This window comes from Schistocerca gregaria, chromosome 4 (genome assembly GCF_023897955.1).
Source record: "Schistocerca gregaria isolate iqSchGreg1 chromosome 4, iqSchGreg1.2, whole genome shotgun sequence".
Lineage (NCBI taxonomy): Eukaryota > Metazoa > Arthropoda > Insecta > Orthoptera > Acrididae > Schistocerca > Schistocerca gregaria.
In genome coordinates this window covers 359,855,471-359,876,118 of record NC_064923.1, presented here as the reverse complement: position 1 = coordinate 359,876,118, position 20,648 = coordinate 359,855,471, and the positions used below count along the sequence as shown (strand labels likewise).

Here is a 20,648-nt window from a genome sequence, read left to right as displayed (position 1 = left end):
ACGCTAATCTTCCCGCGTTCCTTCTGTCTCGGTGGACTGATTTGAGCTAAGCAGCGCTCTTGAACTGGTGCGTGTGACCTGACGACTTCTTCGACTACGTCCCATCATTCCTCGCCGTGAGCTAACGCCTTCTTCCTTGTCTGTTGCAGGATGGGCAGCTTCACATCGGCGCCGAAGATCCTGAACGAGGACACGCAGGACAGCGACGTGCAGCTGCCGGAGCGGTTGCCCCGCGAGGAGCTGCTGGAGCGCTGCCGCCAGCAGGTGGCGCCGCTGCCCGCGCTGCTCAAGAGGCGCTTCCGCCGCCTTGGCTGGAGCCCCGACCCGCAAGGTAAGCTAGCACACTGCTGTCGCTCTCTCGCCCCTCACTACAGTGCAGCCTGTTCAGGAGGCCTGTGTGGTGAGCTCTCTTGGAAAAATGGAGCTGTCAGACGACATTATGCAGTGCAGGGGCAGTGCAAACTGTGCACTGTCTTCAGAGGAATGGCTGTGTGTAAAAAAGTTTGTATTAGTCTCAGACGCAAGCGTATGTGCTTACACCAAGATTAAAAAGGTCATCGGATACCTCATAATGTCGTGCTGGATCCCTTTTGCCCGGCTTAGTGCAACAACTCTGTGTCATGGACTCAACAAGTCGCTGGCAGTCCCCTGCAGAAGTACTGAGCCTTGGTGTCTCTATGTTGTTGTTGTGGTCTTCAGTCGTGAGACTGGTTTGATTCAGCTCTCCATTCTACTCTATCCTGTGCAAGCTTCTTCATCTCCCAGTATTTACTGCAACATACATCCTCCTGAAGCTGCTTAGTGTATTCATCTCTTGGTCTCCGTCTACGATTTTTACCCTCCACGCTGCCCTCAAATGCTAAATTTGTGATCCCTTGATGCCTCAGAACATACCCTACCAACCGGTCCCTCCTTCTTGTCAAGTTGTGCCACAAACTCCTCTTCTCCCCAATTCTATTCAATACCTCCTAATTTGTTATGTGATCTACCCATCTGATCTTGAGCATTCTTCTGTAGCACCACATTTCGAAAGCTTCAGTTCTCTTCTTGTCTAAGCTATTTATCGTCCACGTTTCGCTTTCATACATGGCTACACTCCATACAAATATTTTCAGAAACGACTTCCTGACCCTTAAATCAATACTCGATATTAACAACTTTATCTTCTTCAGAAACGCATTTGTTGCCATTGCCAGTCTACATTTTATATCCTCTCTACTCCGACCTTCATCAGTTATTTTGCTCCCCAAATAGCAAAACTCCTTTACTACTTTAAGTGTCTCATTTCCTAATCTGATTCCCTCAGCATCACCCGACTTATTTCGACTAAATTCCATTATCCTCGTTTTGCTTTTGTTGATGTTTATCTTACACCCTCCTTTCAAGACACTGTCCTTCCCGTTCAACTGCTCTTCCAAGTCCTTTGCTGTCTCTGACAGAATTACAATGTTATCGGCTAACCTCAAAGTTTTATTTCTTCTCCATGGATTTTAATACCTACTCCAAACTTTTCTTTTGTTTCCTTTACTACTTGCTCAATATACAGATTGAATAACATCGGCTATAACCCTGTCTCACTCCCTTCCCAACCACTGCTTCCCTTTCATACTCCTCGACTCTTATAATTGCCATCTGGTTTCTGTACAAATTGTAAATAGCCTTTCGCTCTCTGTATTTTACCCCTGCCACCTTCAGAATTTGAAAGAGAATATTCCAATCAACATGATCAAAAGCTTTCTCTAAGTCTGCAAATGTTGTCTCTATACCTGTCCATAATCGAGGGAGTGTTGCCAGTGCAATATTTTGTGCCTAAACTGCCCTCTCGATTATGTCCCACGAATGTTCGGTGGGTTTCATGTCGGGCGATCTGGACGACCGGATCATTCGCTCGAATTCTCCAGAATGTTCTCCAAACCAATCGTGGAGAATTGTGGCCCTGTGACATGGTGCGTAGTCATTTTCGAAAATTCCATCGTTGTTTGGGAAAATGAAGTCCGTGGCTGGCCACAAGTGGTCTCCAAGCAGGCGAACATAATCACAGGACCCAGTCTACGGTATGTAAACACAGCACACACCTTTATGGAGCCACCAGCAGCTTGCACAGTGCCTTGTTGACAACTTGGTTCCAAGGCTTCGTGGAGTCTGCGCCACACTCCAACCCTATGATCAGAACTTACCAATTGAAATCGGGACTCACCCGACCAGACCACGGACGGAACAGCGCTGCTACTACGATCGCAGGTTCGAATCCGTCCTCGGGCATGGATGTGTGTGATGTCCTTAGATTAGTTACGTTTAAGTAGTCCTAAGTCTACGGGACTGATGATCTCAGAGGTTGAAGTAGTTCTAAGTATACGGGAGTGATGACCTCAGATGTTAAGTCCCATAGTGCTTAGACCCAGTTGAACCACTTGAACCTTCAAGATTCAGTCTTCCACACATATTGTGGAAATGAGGCAGCTCATCCATTCCATCAACAGGTTTAAAAATACCTCAACTCAGAACTCTGGATTGAGATGTGGTTATACCTATTGAGGTATGGATGAGCTGTGGTGGCCGGCCTGGGTGGAAGAGCGGTTCTAGGCGCTACAGTGTGGAACCGAGCGACCGCTACGTTGCAGGTTCGAATCCTGCCTCGGGCATGGATGTGTGTGCGATGTCCTTAGGTTAGTTAGGTTTAAGTAGTTCTAAGTTCTAGCGGACTGATGACCTCAGAGCCATTTGAACCATTTTTTGAGCTGTGGTAGTCTTCCGGATGTGCTGCTCATCCCGCATGATGGGCGTGAAAGTGGAGCTTTCTGGATTCTAAATCGGTTGCTGTTGAAATGGAATGCAGTAAATACAGCTGTTTGGGTATAGGAATAAAAAAGGCCAATATACCATTTATTTTCTGCTGTGGTTAGCCATCTAAATGTTCAAAAGTGTTTGAATTACTAATGGACCAAACTGCTGAGGCTATCGGTTCCTAGACTTCCACACTACTTAAACTAACTTATGCGAAGAACAACACACACACCCATGCCTGAGGGAGGACTCGAACCTCCGGCGGGAGGGGCAGCGCAATCCGTGACATGACGCCTCAAACCGCGCGGTTAGGCATCTGAGACCTCTTCCATAAATAAATAATTAAAAAAAATAGTTGTGTGTGGGCAGTTTGGGCCATGCCCAAGGCTTTTTGTGAAGATGTCGTGATGAAATCATAAAAACTGTTTCGTACTTTCCGTATCCCGCCGCGTGGGTCTGCTCCTGATAACTGAAGGGAAGGCCGAATGTAGGAAGCTAGGAGGAGCAGGTGAAGGTGAAGTACTCCGGCACTGCGTATAATTTAAATTACCTTTACTATAGGAAGAATAAGAATACATAACTTTGCACTGAGGAGCACGTAGGTGCAAAGCCGGATGTATCAAAGCTCACTAAAGTTACACAGACAAAATTTGTAGCGGCTCGCCCACTATGAAATAGGAACAATGTTGCTTGGTCGTCTATTCGGAATCAAATGGGCTCAATCTGGAGCGGCGCTCGTAGAGCTGCACAGCGCCGGCTAGAGGACGCTGTCGTAGTGCCAACCTAAGAACTTGCACCTACGCCGTGACATCTTAGCTATCGATACCACGGTGCTGATAAGTAGTTCAATCGTCAATACCTTTAATACGATGTTTACACATAATAGTACGATGTTGCACAATAGACAAATCACAGTTGGCAGACCGCTGTTCTCCCGTTCATTTCACTGACCTTGATGGGGCAGGCCGACCGCAGCTAGTCTGTGCCGCTTTGGTCCTTGTATCATAGCCGGCGGCAAACAAGGTCACGTTCTCGACAATGAGCGGCAAACGAATGAAACGGCCCACTCGACGTGGCAACTTGCGAAAGAAGCCGCCTCGTAACGACCAAGTAAAATGAATCATCTAATATGCGTCTGAAGGCTACTCTTCGTACGTCTGCTGTGTCTGTATTAAAGCTAAGTGCAAGGCTACCTCCATAAAACACTTCACCACCTTTTTCCTAACTGTCGTTTCCAATGTTCAACAGAAAATATTGTTTTTAATAATAATAAAAATGGTTCAAATGGCTCTGAGCACTGAGACTCAACTGCTGTGGTCATCAGTCCCCTAGAACATAGAACTACTTAAACCTAACTAACCTAAGGACATCACACACATCCATGCCCGAGGCAGGATTCGAACCTGCGACCGTAGCAGTCGCACGGTTCCGGACTGCGCGCCTAGAACCGCGAGACCACCGCGGCCGGCTAAAAATAATATTTTTTCAGATTAGTTACTGACGATCTGAATATTTTTGCATGGCATTGAAATGTTAAAATTATCAAATTTTATATATTTTTTAAATTGTTCCATTCCGAAGGACAGACATCTGAGGGACATAGCGTCAGGAAACAGAAACAGAACATCAGTTCAACTGTATTTGATAAATCTGACTGGAAATAGTTTTGATTCTTTTTTCCCCGCCACAGTAACGGCAGTTTCGCAGTTTATTTCACTTACTTATCTCCGAAACTAATGACTTTTTGGTGGAAGTTCGGTTTTGACAAAACATATTATTTTCATCTCTTTGCTTGACATGTCTTGCCGATACACTGGTATCGTCAATGTACACTTTTTTCTTTAAATTATAGCCTATTAAGTCAAATGTGTCTATCTGCGCAATATATGCATAAGCTTCCTAATAACAAAAAAGGAGAGTTTCTAAAAACACTCTTTTTTGATTATTGTGATTATATTTAAATAGTTATACATTTTAATAACTGACAAGTCAAGGGATATTTCAACAGGCAAAATAACGAAGAGAGTAGATAAGAAACCCCATAATCACACAGTAATGACTAGGATTTTTTTTCCTTTTTTGTGGGATTGAAGGGGGGGGGGGGCGGGTTAAGTGCAAAAGAAACTGTTTTTCTTCGAGGTGAACGCTGTCAGCATGTGTAATGCCCTGCAAAAGAATAAACAGAAAGAGTAAATTTAGAATTTCGACGCTACTTAGTAATGAGATGAGTTGGACACTCTAAGTGAAAAAAATAATTGTGTGGTTCTAAATTATAGAACATTCGCAATTTATTTTCATTTATAAGAAATGTTTCTCGGATTTAGCAACTGAAGAGTCGATTAATGTCATTTTGAACTGGCAGTGATAATTCCAACAGATTATTTTGTCCCTGTTTCATGCCTCGTGTATATAGGTATAGGGCCTACTATTATTTATGAAATATACAGTAGCTAATTTTTGTTTTTGTTTCGCAGCTTTCGAGGAACCTGTCAACAACCCAGACTGCATAAGAGTCTTCCAGTGGAACGTCTTGTCTCAATGTGAGTAGTAACTGCCATACGAAGTTAACATTACACATATTGCAAGATAAATAATTACCCGATGCACTTGAATGTTGCACCTGTTACTGAAAATATCCATCCTCAATTTTCAGCTCTTGGACAGACGAACGACAACTTCGTTTGCTGTCCCGACGACGCACTGGAGTGGCATAGGCGGAGATACCACATCGCTGAGGAGATCGTACAGTATTGTCCAGACGTCATCTGCTTGCAGGTTCGTTTCTCTTCTCTGAGTGGTTACTAAGCTAATCTATAACTATTTCCTCTGTACCGCCAATCACTGCAGATCTCTTTAAGGCACAATGCAGTTTCTATTCGCTCGTATGCAAGTTAGCAGTCTTGCAGAACAAGAAAAATTTGGCGCGGGGGTAGTTATTTCCGTTTATCGTATTATGTAACTAGCCATAATCGTTATTTTAAGCAGCACTGAAACGGGTCACTGATGACATACAACTGAGGCGTGACGTAACAAGCGACAACTAAAGCCTCCAAGCTTTTCTTGTCCCTGGTAACAAGGGTGTTAAAGCTTGTGAATTTCAGCAGGCTCATATGCTTGTATGTCTGCCTCACACAACTCTTGAAATCTACACTGGTGTAAATGATCTTTACCGATTTATAATGTCTGTATTGTCATTCATCTAGTGGCTTCAATTTCCGAATATGTGGTGTGCTTCTGTTAACAGTGGGCACGTAACTATAAACACAGCTAAATGCTTTATAGGCACGTCATTTGGGAGCTACTAGATACTTGAAATTGGTCGCGCGGTATTAGCCGAGCGGTCTCGGGCTTGCAGTTAGGTACTGTGCGGCTGGTTCCGGTGGAGGTTCGAGTCCTCGGGCATGGGTGTGTCTGTTTGTCCTTAGGATAATTTAGGTTAAGTAGTGTGTAAGCTTAGGGACTGATGACCTTAGCAGTTAAGTCCCATAAGATTTCACACACATTCACACACCATAAATTTGGTCCGTAGCACTCCAACCATAATCAGTGAAAAATGTGCACATCAAAAGTTTTCGATCGTGAATACTTTTGAGTGCAGCTATTAGACATATCAAAATTTTACCATGTGCCCTAAGGCTTGTCTTGAAGTCAGTCTTACCAACGAAAAAGGTCATTGGGTCGAAACTACGGAGTATATAGATTTTTTGTTTTCTCTTTGCAATATACTTGTCGGTTTCATTAAACTCAGACGGAAACATTATTTTACTTAGTTAATACACAAGGTGAAAATTTTGATTAAATTACATACTAGCAAAGTTGTACGCTGGCTAGCGCCCAAAGGAAAGAATCATTTTTGTACTGACTACCAACACAACACATTTATTTCTTTTTTTACATCTACATACATACCTCGCAATTCACCGTATGGTGTATGGCGGTAGTAATTATCTTTTCTGTTCCACAAGCAAGTGGAACAAGCGATGAACTACTGTCTATATGCCTCCGAACGAGCTCTAATTTCTCTTATCTTGTCTTCGTGGTTATTACGCGAAATGTTCGTTGGTCAGCCGGCCGCGGTGGCCGAGACGTTCTAGGCGCTACAGTCCAGAACCGCGCGACCGCTACGGTCACAGGTTCGAATGCTGCCTCGTTCACGGATGTGTGTGATGTCCTTAGGTTAGTTAGGTTTATGTATTTCTAAGTTCTAGGGGACTGATGACCTCAGATGTTAAGTCCCATAGTGCTCAGAGCCATTTGAACCATTTGACCTACGTCATCAGTAAACAGCGCAAATTTCTTCTCACTCTGTCGGTCAAACTGTTTATGAAAACAGAAAATGGTGGTTCTATCACATCTCCCTAGGGCGCTCCTGACGATACCCTTGTCTCTGATAAGCATATGCTGTCTCGGACAACATATTGATTTCTGTTGTTTGAGAAGCTGCGAGCCACTCACATACCTGGCACTCCACTCCGCATTTCGGACCTTCATTAACAGTCTCCAGTGGGGCAACCTAACTAACCTAAGGACATCGCACACACCCATGCCCGAGGCAGGATTCGAACCTGCGACCGTAGCGGTCACTCGGTTCCAGGCTGCAGCGCCTAGAACCGCACGGCCACCCCGGCCGGCGACAGGGTGCGGATGTTGCGGTGCTCGAATTCAAACATTATGGCAATTAACCGCTTCTGATATATTAAAGGTTGTCTCATCTAAGAATAAACATCTTTCCTGGAGGTTGGAATTCATGTAAATACCCGGCAGCATATCCGTGGCAAATTGCCGGTTGCATGGTTTGTCGTTCGGCCTCAGAGGCTGTAGAATTTCCCCTTTTTAAGCAGACAAACGAAGGCGCTGGTGTACTACACGAAGCAGTGTTGCTCAGGGTACATTAAGTTGCCCAGACACCTGCTGATGCCTCCACTGTCTCTTCGAAACACTGCGTCGTGCACCGCCACAGTGTTTCAGAACACTTCCAGGTACCAAAAACTTATCATACCATAGCTCAATTTTTTCACATCAACTGAATCACATCCATACAAACTACGATAATTTCTTTGCACAGTAATCGGCGATTTTGTTCCTGCAAACCGCGTTATGCTTTCGTAGGCTGCTGCGGAATCACTATTTTCACTTCATGAGATCATGCTGCACTCTGGCGACAATAGGTGGCAGGTCTGACGCGGGAATATAAATTCCTTAAGATGCTCTAACACGAGGTGCAATTTCATTGTCATGTCTACAGTAGTTTTTTTCCCTGGGCCTTTGAAATGTGGAAGGTCTGTTAGGGACACCCCTGCATTACTCTTCTCATTTCAGATAGAATATTTATAAAATTTGCTGAACTTCTGTGGTTCTCTTTGAAGCGACTCTCTGTCTCTCTCTCTCTCTCTCTCTCTCTCTCTCTCTCTCTCTCTCTCTCTCTCTCTCTCTCTCTCTCTCTCTCTCTCTCTCTCTGTGTGTGTGTGTGTGTGTGTGTGTGTGTGTGTGTGTGTGTGTGTGTGTGTGTGTGTGTGTGTATGAGAGAGAGAGAGAGAGAGAGAGAGAGAGAGAGAGAGAGAGAGAGAATTTATAGTGCATGGGAAGATTCTGGGAGATTGTTATTAAGCAAAGTTTTCACGGTTGTCACGGCAAAGAAAATTGATTGTTGTGCATTTTTACATTTCCGAAGGGGGCGAGAGAAACTTTCATAGACGTCAAATATAAGCAAAATGTATAAGAAAATGAAATACATGCGAATTAAGCATCCGTTAACGTCTCCGTCCAATGATATCGTTGGGGAAGAAGACCATCAGGCCGCAGAAACGACTGTCAGTGTCACTGTTAGACAGTAATTGATCCATCAGGTTAACATTATTCTTACTTAAAGATACACGCAAGAAATAAGAAGAAATAATCGGCAATTCTATCTCAGAGTGACTCGATTTAGTGATATTCAAATAAGTAACGAAAGAAGTCTTTCTACCCTCGAACAATTCGTCACATATCCTTTCTGTACTGGCTGTGAACAGAAAGACACAAATATTTACTCACGATAATAGTTGTTATCACAAGAATCAGTGAGGTGTGCGTTTCTAAATAAACTCGATACACTGCAGTTGAGTACCGTATATTTAACCAAATGCAGAGGTACATAGAAGCATATTCTTACAGGCTGGCGACATTAAATGAAGTACATAATCATCGCTTGTTTGTTTACCGATATTATACGTTGTTCACTTCCGCTTGGCTTTCTTAGTAAATGTCTGGCCAAATGATACCATCATGGCTTTAATTACAAAACAACAGAAAACATTGCTATAAATTACAGTATTAATACATTTCTACAAATTCGGTTTTGAAATCACTTTGAGGACAAGGCGTCAATGTCTTTGTAAATAATGATCATATATATATAGTTTTATCTTCTACGCGTACTGACGGTTTCGGGCTTGTGTGTGTTGCAGGAGGTGGACCACTTCAGCTTCCTGACGAAGGTGCTGGGCTCGCAAGGCTACAGCGGCATCTTCTACCCAAAGCCCGACTCCCCGTGCCTCTACATCAAGGGCAACAACGGGCCCGACGGCTGCGCCATCTTCTACAGGCGCGAGAAGTTCGAGCTGCTGCAGTCCGACTCGCGCGTCCTGGAGGTGTGGCGCGTCCAGAGCAACCAGGTGAGTCGACTGTGCAGCCACTGAACGGTTCCGACGGTAGGCTGCAACACCACCAGCGCAGGAGCGCCGCTCCATACTCAAAAGGTCACACACTGAGGACACAAAGGTCATGGGATAGCAGTGTACACACATACAGATAGCGGTAGTATCGTGTACACAATGTGCAAGGGGGCAGTGCATTGGCTGAGCTGTCATTTGTACTCAGTTGATTCGTGCGAAAGAGTTCTCTACGTGGTTATGGCCGCCCGACGGGAATCGACAGACCTTGAACGTGGAATGCCAGTTGGACATAGGCGCTTGGAGTATTATATTTGAAGTCTTTGGGATATTGAATATCCCGAGATCCACATGTCAGTACCACATTTCATGACCTAGTAGATAGTGTCAGAAGTTCCATGCGGCTTTTTGCGGATGATGCTGTAGTATACAGAGAAGTTGCAGCATTAGAAAATTGCAGAGAAATGCAGGAAGATCTGCAGCGGATAGGCAATTGGTGCAGGGAGTGGGAACTGACCCTTAACACAGCAAATGTAATGTATTGCGAATACATAAAAAGAAGGATCCTTTATTATATGATAACGGAACAAACACTGGTGGCAGTTACTTCTGTAAAATATCTGGTAGTATGCATACGGAACGATTAAAGAGTGGAATGATCATATAAAATTAATTGTTGGTAAGGCGGGTGCCAGGTTGAGATTCATTGGGGGAATCCTTAGAAAATGTAGTCCATCAACAAAGGAATTGGCTTACAAAAGACTCGTTCGACCTATACTTGAGTATTGCTCATCAGTGTGGGATCAGTACCAAGTCGGGTTGCCAGAGGAGATAGAGAAGATTCAAAGAAGAGCGGCGCGTTTCGTCACAGGGTGATTTGGTAAGCGTGATAGCGTTACGGAGATGTTTAGCAAACTCAGGTGGCAGACTCTGCAAGAAAGGCGCACTGCATCGCGGTGTCGCTTGCGGTCCAGGTTTCGAAAGGGTATATTTCTGGATGAGGTATCGAATATATTGCTTCCCCCTACTTATACCTCCCGATGAGATCACGAATGTAAAATTAGAGAGATTGGAGTGCGCACGGAGGCTTTCCGGCAGTCGTTTTTCCCGCGAACCATACGCGACTGGAACAGGAAAGGGATTTAATGACAGTGGCACGTAAAGCGCCCTCCGCCACACACCGTTGAATGGCTTGCGGAGTATAAATGTAAATGTAAACGAACAACCCAGTGGCGGATGGCCTTCACTTAACGATCAGGAGCAGCGGCGTTTGCGTAGAGTTGTCAAACTGATCTTCCCCGAGATCGCCTTCTACCAATTTTTCCATCCGTCGGTAAAGAATTCGTGTTAGTATTTTGCCGCCGTAATTTTCGCATCTGTCAACACCTGCTTGTTTTGGGATTGCAATTATTATATTCTTCTTTAAGTCTGAGGGTATTTCACGTGTCCCATCCACTTTGCTCACCAGATGGTAGAGTCTTGTCAGGACTGGCTTTCCCAAGGCTGACAGTATTTCTAATGGAATATTGTCTACTCCTGGGGCCTTGTTTCGACTTAGCTCTATCAGTGCTCTGTCAAACTCTTCACGCAGTATCGTATCTCCCATTTCATCTTCATCTACACTACTGGCCATTAAAATTGCTACACAAAGAAGAAATGTGGATGATAAACGTGTATTCACTGGACAAATATATTATACTAGAACTGACATGGGATTACATTTTCACGCAATTTGTGTGCAAATATCCTGAGAAATCAGTACCCAAAACAACCACTTCTGGCCGTAATAACAGCCATGTTACGCCTGGGCATTGAGTCAAACACGGGTTGGATGGCGTGTACAGGTACAGCTGCCCAAGCAGCTTCAATACGATATCACAGTTCAACAAGAGTAGTGACTGGCGTATTGTGACGAGCCAGTTGCTCGGCCACCATTGACCAGACGTTTTCGGTTGGTGAGACATCTGGAGAATGTGCTGGCCAGGGCAGCAGTCGAACATTTTCTGTATCCAGAAAGGCTCGTACAGGACCTGCAACATGCGGTCGTGCAACATCCTGCTGAAATGTAGGATTTCGCAGGGATCGAATGTAGAGTAGAGCCACGGGTCGTAACACATCTGAAATGTAACGTCCACTGTTCAAAGTGCCGTCAATGAGAACAATAGGTGACCTAGACGTCTAACCAATGGCACCCCACACCATCACGCCGGGTGATACGCCGGTATGGCGATGACGAATACACGCTTCCAATGGGCGTTCACTGCGATGTCCTCAAACACGGATGCAACCATCATGATGCTGTAAACAGAACTTGTATTCATCCGAAAAAATGACGTTTTGCCATTCGTGCACTCAGGTTCGTCGTTCAGTACACCATCGCAGGCGCTCCTATCTGTGACGCTGCGTCAAGAGTAACCGGAGCCATGCGCGCCGAGATGATAGTCCATGCTGCTGCAAACGTCGTCGAACTGTTCGTGCAGATGGTTGTTGTCTTGCAAACATCCCCATCTGTTGACTCAGGGATCGAGTCGTGGCTTCACGATTCCTTACAACCCTGCGGATAAGATGCCTGTCATCTCGACTGCTAGTGATACGAGACCGTTGGGATCCAGCACGGCGTTCCATATTACCCTCCTGAACCCACCGATTCCATATGCTGCTAACAGTCATTGGATCTCGACCAATGCTAGCAGCAATGTCGCCTTACGATAAACCGCAATTGTGATAGGCCACAATCCGACCTTTATCAAAGACGGAAACGTGATGGTACGCATTTCTCGTCCTTACACGAGGCATCACAACAACGTTTCACCAGGCGACGCCGGTCAACTGCTGTTTGTGTATGAGAAATCGGTTAGAAACTTTCCACATGTCAGCACGTTCTAGGTGTCGCCACCGGTGCCAACCTTGTGTGAATGCTCTGAAAAGCTAATCATGTGCATATCACAGAATCTTCTTCCTGTCGGTTAAATTTCGCGTCTGTAGCACGTCATCTTCGTGGTGTAGCAATTTTAATGGCCAGTAGTGCATTTTGCAGCCGTGGATTATTAAACTGTTATGTAATTTTCACATCTTTCAACACCTGATTTCTTTGGGATTGGAATTATTATATTCTTCTTGAAGTCTGAGGGTATTTCGCCTGTCTCATACATCTTGCTCACCAGATGGTAGAGGTTTGTCAGGGCTGGCTCTCCCAAGGCTATCAGTAGTTCTAATGGAATGTTGTCAAAACCCCTTGGCCTTGTATCGGCTTAAGTCTTTCAGTGCTCTGTCAAACTCTTTACGCAGTATCACATCCAGTGCTGTTTTTCTGGGGGAACGCTGGGGGATGCGTACCCTTCAACTTTTTCGTCGACAAAGTAATTTTTCTACGATGTCGAGGACTTGGAAGAGTGCCAAAGATTTGTTTCCCAGACGTAAATTTTTAATTTCATTTTTTGGTGTTGGAAATTGTAATACGATCGATATCAGTGCAGTTTTTGGTGGGAAAATCGATGTCATTGAGTGTTTCAAGCATTTCGAAGTTGCGGCAACCGTTCTCGACAACTGAACCGCTGGCAGCCAGTTCGGCGAGCTTGTAGTGTCTTCGCCCGCTAATAGTAGGCGATGGTAGTGCTAAACGGATAAGCGTACGCTCAAATCGCGCTGCTTCATTTGAGGTGATATAATCCGAAGTGTTCGATACCGCTTTCTCTTGTATGTTTGTGTGTTTCTCGGTATCGCCTGCTTCATTTGAGCTGTAAAGTCAACTGAAGAGTCCGATACCCGTTTTTTATGTAGTACAACTTGCTGATGACGTCATAGCTAAAAGCAGACGGATGGTATCCAATGCTTCAGTTATAACTAATTTTCGCTGCATAATATCCCATGTCGGAGTACCCTCAAACTGATTTTTAGAAAAAAAGAAAACACTGGTCATGTCTCCCATTTCATCTTCATGTACATCCTCTTCCATTTCCATAATATTGTCCTCAAGTACATCGCCCTTGTACAGACCCTCTATATACTCCTTCAACCTTTTGGTAGAAAAGTTATTCGTGTTCAAACGTTAAAGGAGTGTGTGTTTGTTGTTGCGGTGCAGGTGGCGGTGGCGGTGGTTTTGCGCGTGCGCGAGACGGGCCGCGAGGTGTGCGTGGCGACGACTCACCTGAAGGCCCGCCAGGGCGCTCTGCTGTCGACGCTGCGCAACGAGCAGGGCCGCGACCTGGTGCAGTTCGTTCGCGCGCGCGCGGCCGGCCGGCCCGTGCTGCTCTGCGGAGACTTCAACGCCGAGCCGAGCGAGCCGGTGTACGCGACCGTGCGCTCCTGCCCGCACATGCGGCTCGCCAGCGCCTACGCCGACGGCGCGGACGACGGCCGCGAGCCGGCCTACACCACGTGGAAGGTGCGCGAGGAGGGCGAGGTGTGCCACACCATCGACTACGTCTTCTACAGCAGCGACGCGCTGCGCGTCGAGGCGCTGCTCGACTTCCCCAGCGGCGACGAGATCGGCGAGGGCCGCGTGCCGTCCTTCGCCTACCCCTCCGACCACTTCTCCCTCGTCTGCGACTTCCGCTTTGCGCACGCCGACGCCGGCGCGGCCGCCGAGTCGTAGTGGCAGCGGCGGCCTCTCACCTCGGCAGCCAGACAGTGCTCGTTTATTTATTTTTTTAACAACGTGTTGTTGTGCACCCACTATTTATATATTTTTTCACTAGATTAGGCTGAACGAGCGTGGACGGTTTTATTGCACTGGGGACTGCTTTCACGGCAGCGGACGGCAGTGTGCGACGTGAGTGGTATAAGTTGAAATCGAAACGGCACATGTATAACATTATAAAAATGTCTTTCAATAAAATATTTTGTACATACACTAGTGTCATTTCTTCTTAAAGACCTCGCAGTCCTACTCTCATAGCACCCTTCAATTGAGTAGCCACAAGACCGAACCGACAAAGCCTTCTACGACTATGAATACTCAGTATTATAGAACACTCAGTATAATGTCGTTTATTGAAACTGAACTATCTCGAACAATCACGATATACACACAAAAACAAATAACTTGTAGACACCATTCATCAAGAGCGTCGGTGAGGTGCGTCGGAGCTGGCCCTAGTTCGGCGAGGCACTGACTGTACTGCTGCTGCGCTGGCCTTATAAAGCCGGTGGAGCACTCCAACTGTCCCTGTATCTGTGAGGTGACCTCTGCAGAAAAAGGTTCGCATTAGTCTGTAGCAAGTTCTGTTTGTTTTGAAGAATTGTTTTCCTCTTGGTTGCGCCTGCAAGTGCTTGTGTATGTTATATCGTACACAGGGGTGTCTTGAGTGTAGTCTGCCTTGCAGGGGCGTATGTGGCAGATGTAACAACGACAAAACAGTGGATTAATATTTTAAAAAAGAAAGCTTTCTCTATTTTATGTGGCGCTCTTTAGTGATACTTGAGAAATAAATGCGGATAAAAGGAATTAAGTGGAGTGCTGTTAATTAAAAAAGCAGCAAAGTAAAAAAAAATATAAGCTTAAATTATTACACACCACAGATAAATTTACCACTGAGAGAGAAACATTAATAATTCAAGATTTTGTCTAACCTGGAGTGGACTGACCGCACACAAGGTTTGTTGGCCGTATGCCAATCATGAATATTACACATTACGCACAGAAGTTCTGCCTGGAAACTGCGTTTACAGATCGGTTTAGGGGGACCACACCCTGCCTATATAACATATGTTAATTTAGGCAAGTATTTGACCCATTCCTGAAAAAAAAAACTATTTCAAGCAGGACCTTAATATTTTTACTGTATGTTACATGATGCTAACAGTCAACTGTACTAAAATCTACTTTATCTATTTTATAGTTTTTAACAAATACTTTTTTAAATTTATTAACAAAAAATATTAAGTTTTTTCAAAATATTTTTTGTGAACTTCCTAATGGGCGAATATTAATGAATGTAGTACCAGAGGTGGCTTTTTATGTTATGCAGAGTCTCTGAAAATTTCATTCATTTATCCATGATAGTTTCTGATGTAATGGGACATACATACTGAAAATTTTATTTTACTGGAAATTGACTTTAAAGAAAAAAGGTTTGAAATTTGTTACTTACAGTTAATTAAGACTGTCCTGGTGCATATGATGGCCCTTATTTGGCCTCTAGCAGGTCTTCCAGCTTCTTTTTCACCTTCCTGGATGTTTATCTTGCTTTCTTGGCCATATTAGATGCAGACCTGTCTGCATCAGCTATCCTCATTTTATTGCAGGGTTGCAGCCCAGTGATCATATTTTCACCAGGATTAATTCCCAGCTTTTTCACTACCCAACACTTTCCAATATTACCACAAGTGAATATAATAAGAGCATCATGAACTCCTAGTTTCATTGTATGCATGCCTAAAAATACAGTTTTAGGAAGGCAGTTCCAAATAATGCTGTTGAAACACCCATTTGGGTTCTGTGTCTGCCCATGCAGACATTTCCTTAGGAGGTCAGGATGAGCCAACACTCTGAAAATTCCTGTAATTACTGAAACTTGCTGTAATAACAACAGTGGGAAAAGAATGCTGGCCAGAATAATATTCTCCAGTTGCCTGAGCTCTATTGTATTTGAACCACAAATGTTCTCCTGACAGACACAATCCATGACATGGCTTATCATCAATAGAGGACTTATGGAAGAATATGGCCCAAACATCTCTCTTCATTGCCTCCAGATTTTCTTTATTTCTCCTAATTGCCTGCCCATAGTATACCTGCAAGTTCTCTATTTCAGTTTTATTTAACCGACCCCGTCCAGTCAACAATTTTCACTCGCATATCAACAGTTAGATATTTCAGCCTTGTTCCCAAACGTTTTTGAACATGGCCTACTCATTCTATTTTGCTAATAATGGCATCTCCATATGGCTTAGAGTTCACCACATTGTTGTATGCCTTACTGTCACCATCGACCAAATATTTGGTGTACCATACACCTCTTGTTTCTACAGAGCAATGAAATATTTGTTGCACTCCATGAACTTCCACACCACCACCTCTTCCTGTAAAATTAGCCACACAGTTGTGTTCTTTATGTTCATTGATTTTACAAAAATTGTAATATTTAGACATTATCTCCACATCTAACACTATACTGGTGTCTACACTCGTGGCAGTCACTACTCCATTCAGAGAAGTATGACCTCTTTTCTTCCACTGCTTCCCTAGCAGCCAGCTTCGTGCTTTCCTCACCGACCTCACATACAGCTTTCTCAGTCAGTTTTTGAAATTTATTTGGTGGTTGATATAAATTCATCACTGAACAAAATGTTCCCCCTGCAGCCACGCCCTTGCCAATGGATCATAACGCATAAACTAATCTAGTATTGATTTCATAAGGGCGACTTGCATCTGGTTTTGGAGAACTCATAAATGAAATCACAGCTGAGCATTTAGTGCAAATTAAATCCAAAGCAATTGCTAGGCCTTTTTTCCCAGTGGCACTCTCACAAATTTTCACACTCTGTGACTCACCACACAGTCTACATTGTACAAATTTAGAAATTACATCTGATAATATTCTCAAATTTATAATAATGTTACTGCACCCCTTGTCACTTACAGTAAATTCGTTGTAACTCTCTTGAAATGGTGAGAGCTTCTTTGATGATACACTTGTTCAAGAATTACAATTAGAAACATCGTTGCCAGGCGACATAACCTCTTGTACACAAAGCTTTCTAAACTTGTTTCCTCTAAATTGTCAGTTCTAGTAAATGCCTTTACGTTTCGTCGTTTTCAATAAACACAACAAAACATACGTAAACAAGCAGTGGAAACGTAAGTGTAACAACTACTCGCAATCACACTTGAACAAAACTAACTGCGTGTTTGAAAGTGTGTTGTTTGCAAACAGCAGTAACAAAAGAATACCGAACGTTGCATTCAAGGATGGCCAACACACACGGTAGTAAAACAAAAATCCCTAACGTGCAATGTAGGGGATATAAACATCTAAAATACAAGCAGAAAAGTGGGTGACAGAAAAGTGGGCGTGGCACATAAACACACGTGGTAGAAAAATGCTCTTTAAATGCTCGAAATATTTTTTTAAGCAAAATCCTTTTCAGATTACTTGAATAAAACCTTAATCTATCGAAATATGATGAAAACCGAAAATCAATTTTTTTCGACCTGAACTACGTACGATGTGGTCCCCGTAACAGATCTCAGCGACGGACGAGTGACAGCTACAAATTCGAACATCAGTAATTTTAGGCAGTGGCCAGCAAACGTTATGTCTGCAGGTATGCAGTTCTCCTAGCTGAAATAGAAAAATTGGCAGGCAAGTTTAATGTTTTTGAAATGAAACACTGGTAAACAATAACAATTATTCATACATGTATATTGACAATACTTTTACATAGATAAATACTTTACACACCTTGAAAATATCTTTCTAGTCAAATTTAAAACGTTGACTCAACCAGCTATTTACAATGAAAAAATATTCTAAAATTTTCGCGATTCCAAGATCAATTCTTCTTTATCAGAATTGTTACACAAAGGGCATTGACTTGTTAGAGTAGCATGCATGTAGGAGGGGAGGATACGAAGAGTATACAGGGTGTTACAAAAAGGTACGGCCAAACTTTCAGGAAACATTCCTCACACACAAATAAAGAAAAGATGTTATGTGGGCATGTGTCCGGAAACGCCTAATTTCCATGTTAGAGCTCATTTTAGTTTCGTCAGTTTGTACTGTACTTCCTCGATTCACCGGCAGTTGGCCCAATTGAAGGAAGGTAAGTACGACACAACATGTGGTTCATGCACGATGGAGCTCCTGCACATTTCACTCGAAGTGTTCGTACGCTTCTCAACAACAGATTCGGTGACCGATGGATTGGTAGAGGCAGACCAATTCCATGGCCTCCATGCTCCCCTGACCTCAACCCTCTTGACTTTCATTTATGGGGGCAATTGAAAGCTCTTGTCTACGCAACCCCGGTACCAAATGTAGAGATTCTTCGTGCTCATATTGTGGACGGCTGTGATACAATACGTCATTCTCCAGGGCTGCATCAGCACATCAGGGATTCCATGCGACGGAGGGTGGATGCATGTATCCTCGCTAACGGAGGACATTTTGAACATCTGCTGTAACAAAGTCACGCTGGTACGTTCTGTTGCTGTGTGTTTCCATTCCATGATTAATGCGATTTGAATAGAAGTAATAAAATGAGCTCTAACATGAAAAGTAAGCGTTCTCTTTCTTTGTGTGTGAGGAATGTCTCTGAAAGTTTGGCCGTACCTTTTTGTAACACCCTGTATAACCTGTCTCAGTTTTGTTCGATGTATTCATTTATTTTTCTTATCTGTTCTTATATCATGGATTGGAATCCATTAAACTCAAATTTACTGTAGATGGACAAATAATTGAACAATTAAGAGAGTTTATGCGTAAATATTTACGGCAATTTAAAAATGTCCCAAGTCAGATGAGGTAGAAGTAAAATTTGTGAGATTCGGACATTTTTCTGAAACCATACAACGTACTTTAAAGCACAAGGTGCAGAAAAAACACATTAACTAAACTTTACAGAGTAATAGCATTTTCTTTGCTGCTGTGTGGTAGCGAATTATGGTCCATAACATCTGATCAATTACAAAGGGTCGAGTATTGAGAGATGAAGTTCCTGTGCTCTGTAGAGGGATACTCACTACTGGACTATGAAAGAAACAGCAATAGTAGACTAGAACTAAATGTTGAACACATTACAACTACAATCACTAATAGAGATTGAACTGGAAAGACCATGTCCAACGTTTACCTAATTATAGGACATCAAAAACTGCTATGCTATATAACACACAAGGAAAAAGAAACATCTGATGTCTATTAAAGAAATGTCGCTAATAATTTGAGGCAGAACTGGCCAAAAGGCCCAATACCTGGTGGCGACGATGACGACGACGACGATGATGATGATGATGATGATGATGATGATGATGGATTCATCAGGATACTCAAGTGAGTTATTTTCATGAAAACTACAACAAACATAGAACGTACAATACTATAGTTAAATAAACCAAGATTTGAGCTACATGTTGTCAGTTTTCCTTATACTCATAGGCAATCTTTACACACTACTGCTGACCTCGGAAAAGTGTCAGTCATCTGAACCGCTATAGTAAGGATTTAATGACCATCTACATCTGGAAAATGGTGACCACGTACTCCATGCTTCACAGGCCCAAAGAGATGGAAGTCTATTGCTGCTAAATCAGGATTGTAAAAATGAGTTCCAAGATCATAAAACTATTGTGGGACTTCTCGTTACCATGTTGAAGTGGAAGTTCATCTTCTTATTTGGCCTGACTCTGCGAATTTGGGCTTTCAGCTTAGTCTTATAGCGTTCTGAACTGAAAACTGCCTTACGCTCGACCTCATCCAGAGAAACCACACCCTGCACATTGTGGAAGACAGTGTAAATCACTTTGCCTGTAGGTGACTGTGTCTTGAAGTTTTTTTGTTGTTGTTGTAGAACTTCCATGTCGCTACTCCATGGTCTCTTATCTTCACTGTTCATAGTGGTGACACGACACCTCATAACAGGCGACGAAGATGTTAAGAAAATTGACATCTTCAGCTCCATATTTTCCAGTAGGACCCAACAAATTTCCATTCGATGATTTTTCTTGTATTTTGTAAGCATCTGCATGATCCATCTGGCACTCACTTCCCGATTATCAAGATTTGCGTAACCTCTTGCCTAAGTCACTACAGCCGATATTCAGCCACGCACACAACTTCCTGGTTGTAATCTGCTGATCTCCAGAGGTGCCTCGATCGAGACACTGATGACTATCACCAGCTGAGCAAGGTCGATCAGGGCGTGTCTTGTCGTGTACATCCTTCCTCTACTTCAGTACTTTCAATGGAGACTAATACTGAGATTGAGACGTTAAGTTTAAAGTTAAATCCATCCTACCGTCAAAGTTAAAATGTTGGCTCAACCACTTATTGACAGTGCAAAAAAAATATTAAAATTTACACGTTTCCAAGATCAAGTCTTCTTCATCAGGAATCGTTATACGAGGGTTGGGACTTTAATAGAGGCAACTATTTATTTACAGCTCGTACAAAATAGATACGTGTTTCAAAGTTTTACTGACCTTCAAAGTAGTCACTAGCATTATGTATAACGCGTTGCCAGCATTGGAGGGAAGTGTATGTGTGTGAGTGT

General features: G+C 43.5%; 1 protein-coding gene across 7 annotated transcripts in view; it reads left to right on the top strand.

Moving 5' to 3' along the window:
- The window catches only part of LOC126365928 (nocturnin), a 392,287-nt gene extending 378,003 nt beyond the window's left edge, over nucleotides 1–14,284 (top strand). For all 7 annotated transcript variants that reach the window (XM_050008687.1, XM_050008692.1, XM_050008685.1 and 4 more), the window contains 5 exons: nucleotides 150–331; nucleotides 5,259–5,324; nucleotides 5,438–5,559; nucleotides 9,231–9,437; nucleotides 13,516–14,284. In XM_050008687.1, the coding sequence (XP_049864644.1) occupies nucleotides 150–331; nucleotides 5,259–5,324; nucleotides 5,438–5,559; nucleotides 9,231–9,437; nucleotides 13,516–14,028 (1,090 nt within the window). In that variant the 3' untranslated portion in view covers nucleotides 14,029–14,284. The remainder of the gene's footprint in view (nucleotides 1–149; nucleotides 332–5,258; nucleotides 5,325–5,437; nucleotides 5,560–9,230; nucleotides 9,438–13,515) is intronic.
- The last annotated feature ends 6,364 nt before the right edge of the window (nucleotides 14,285–20,648 follow it).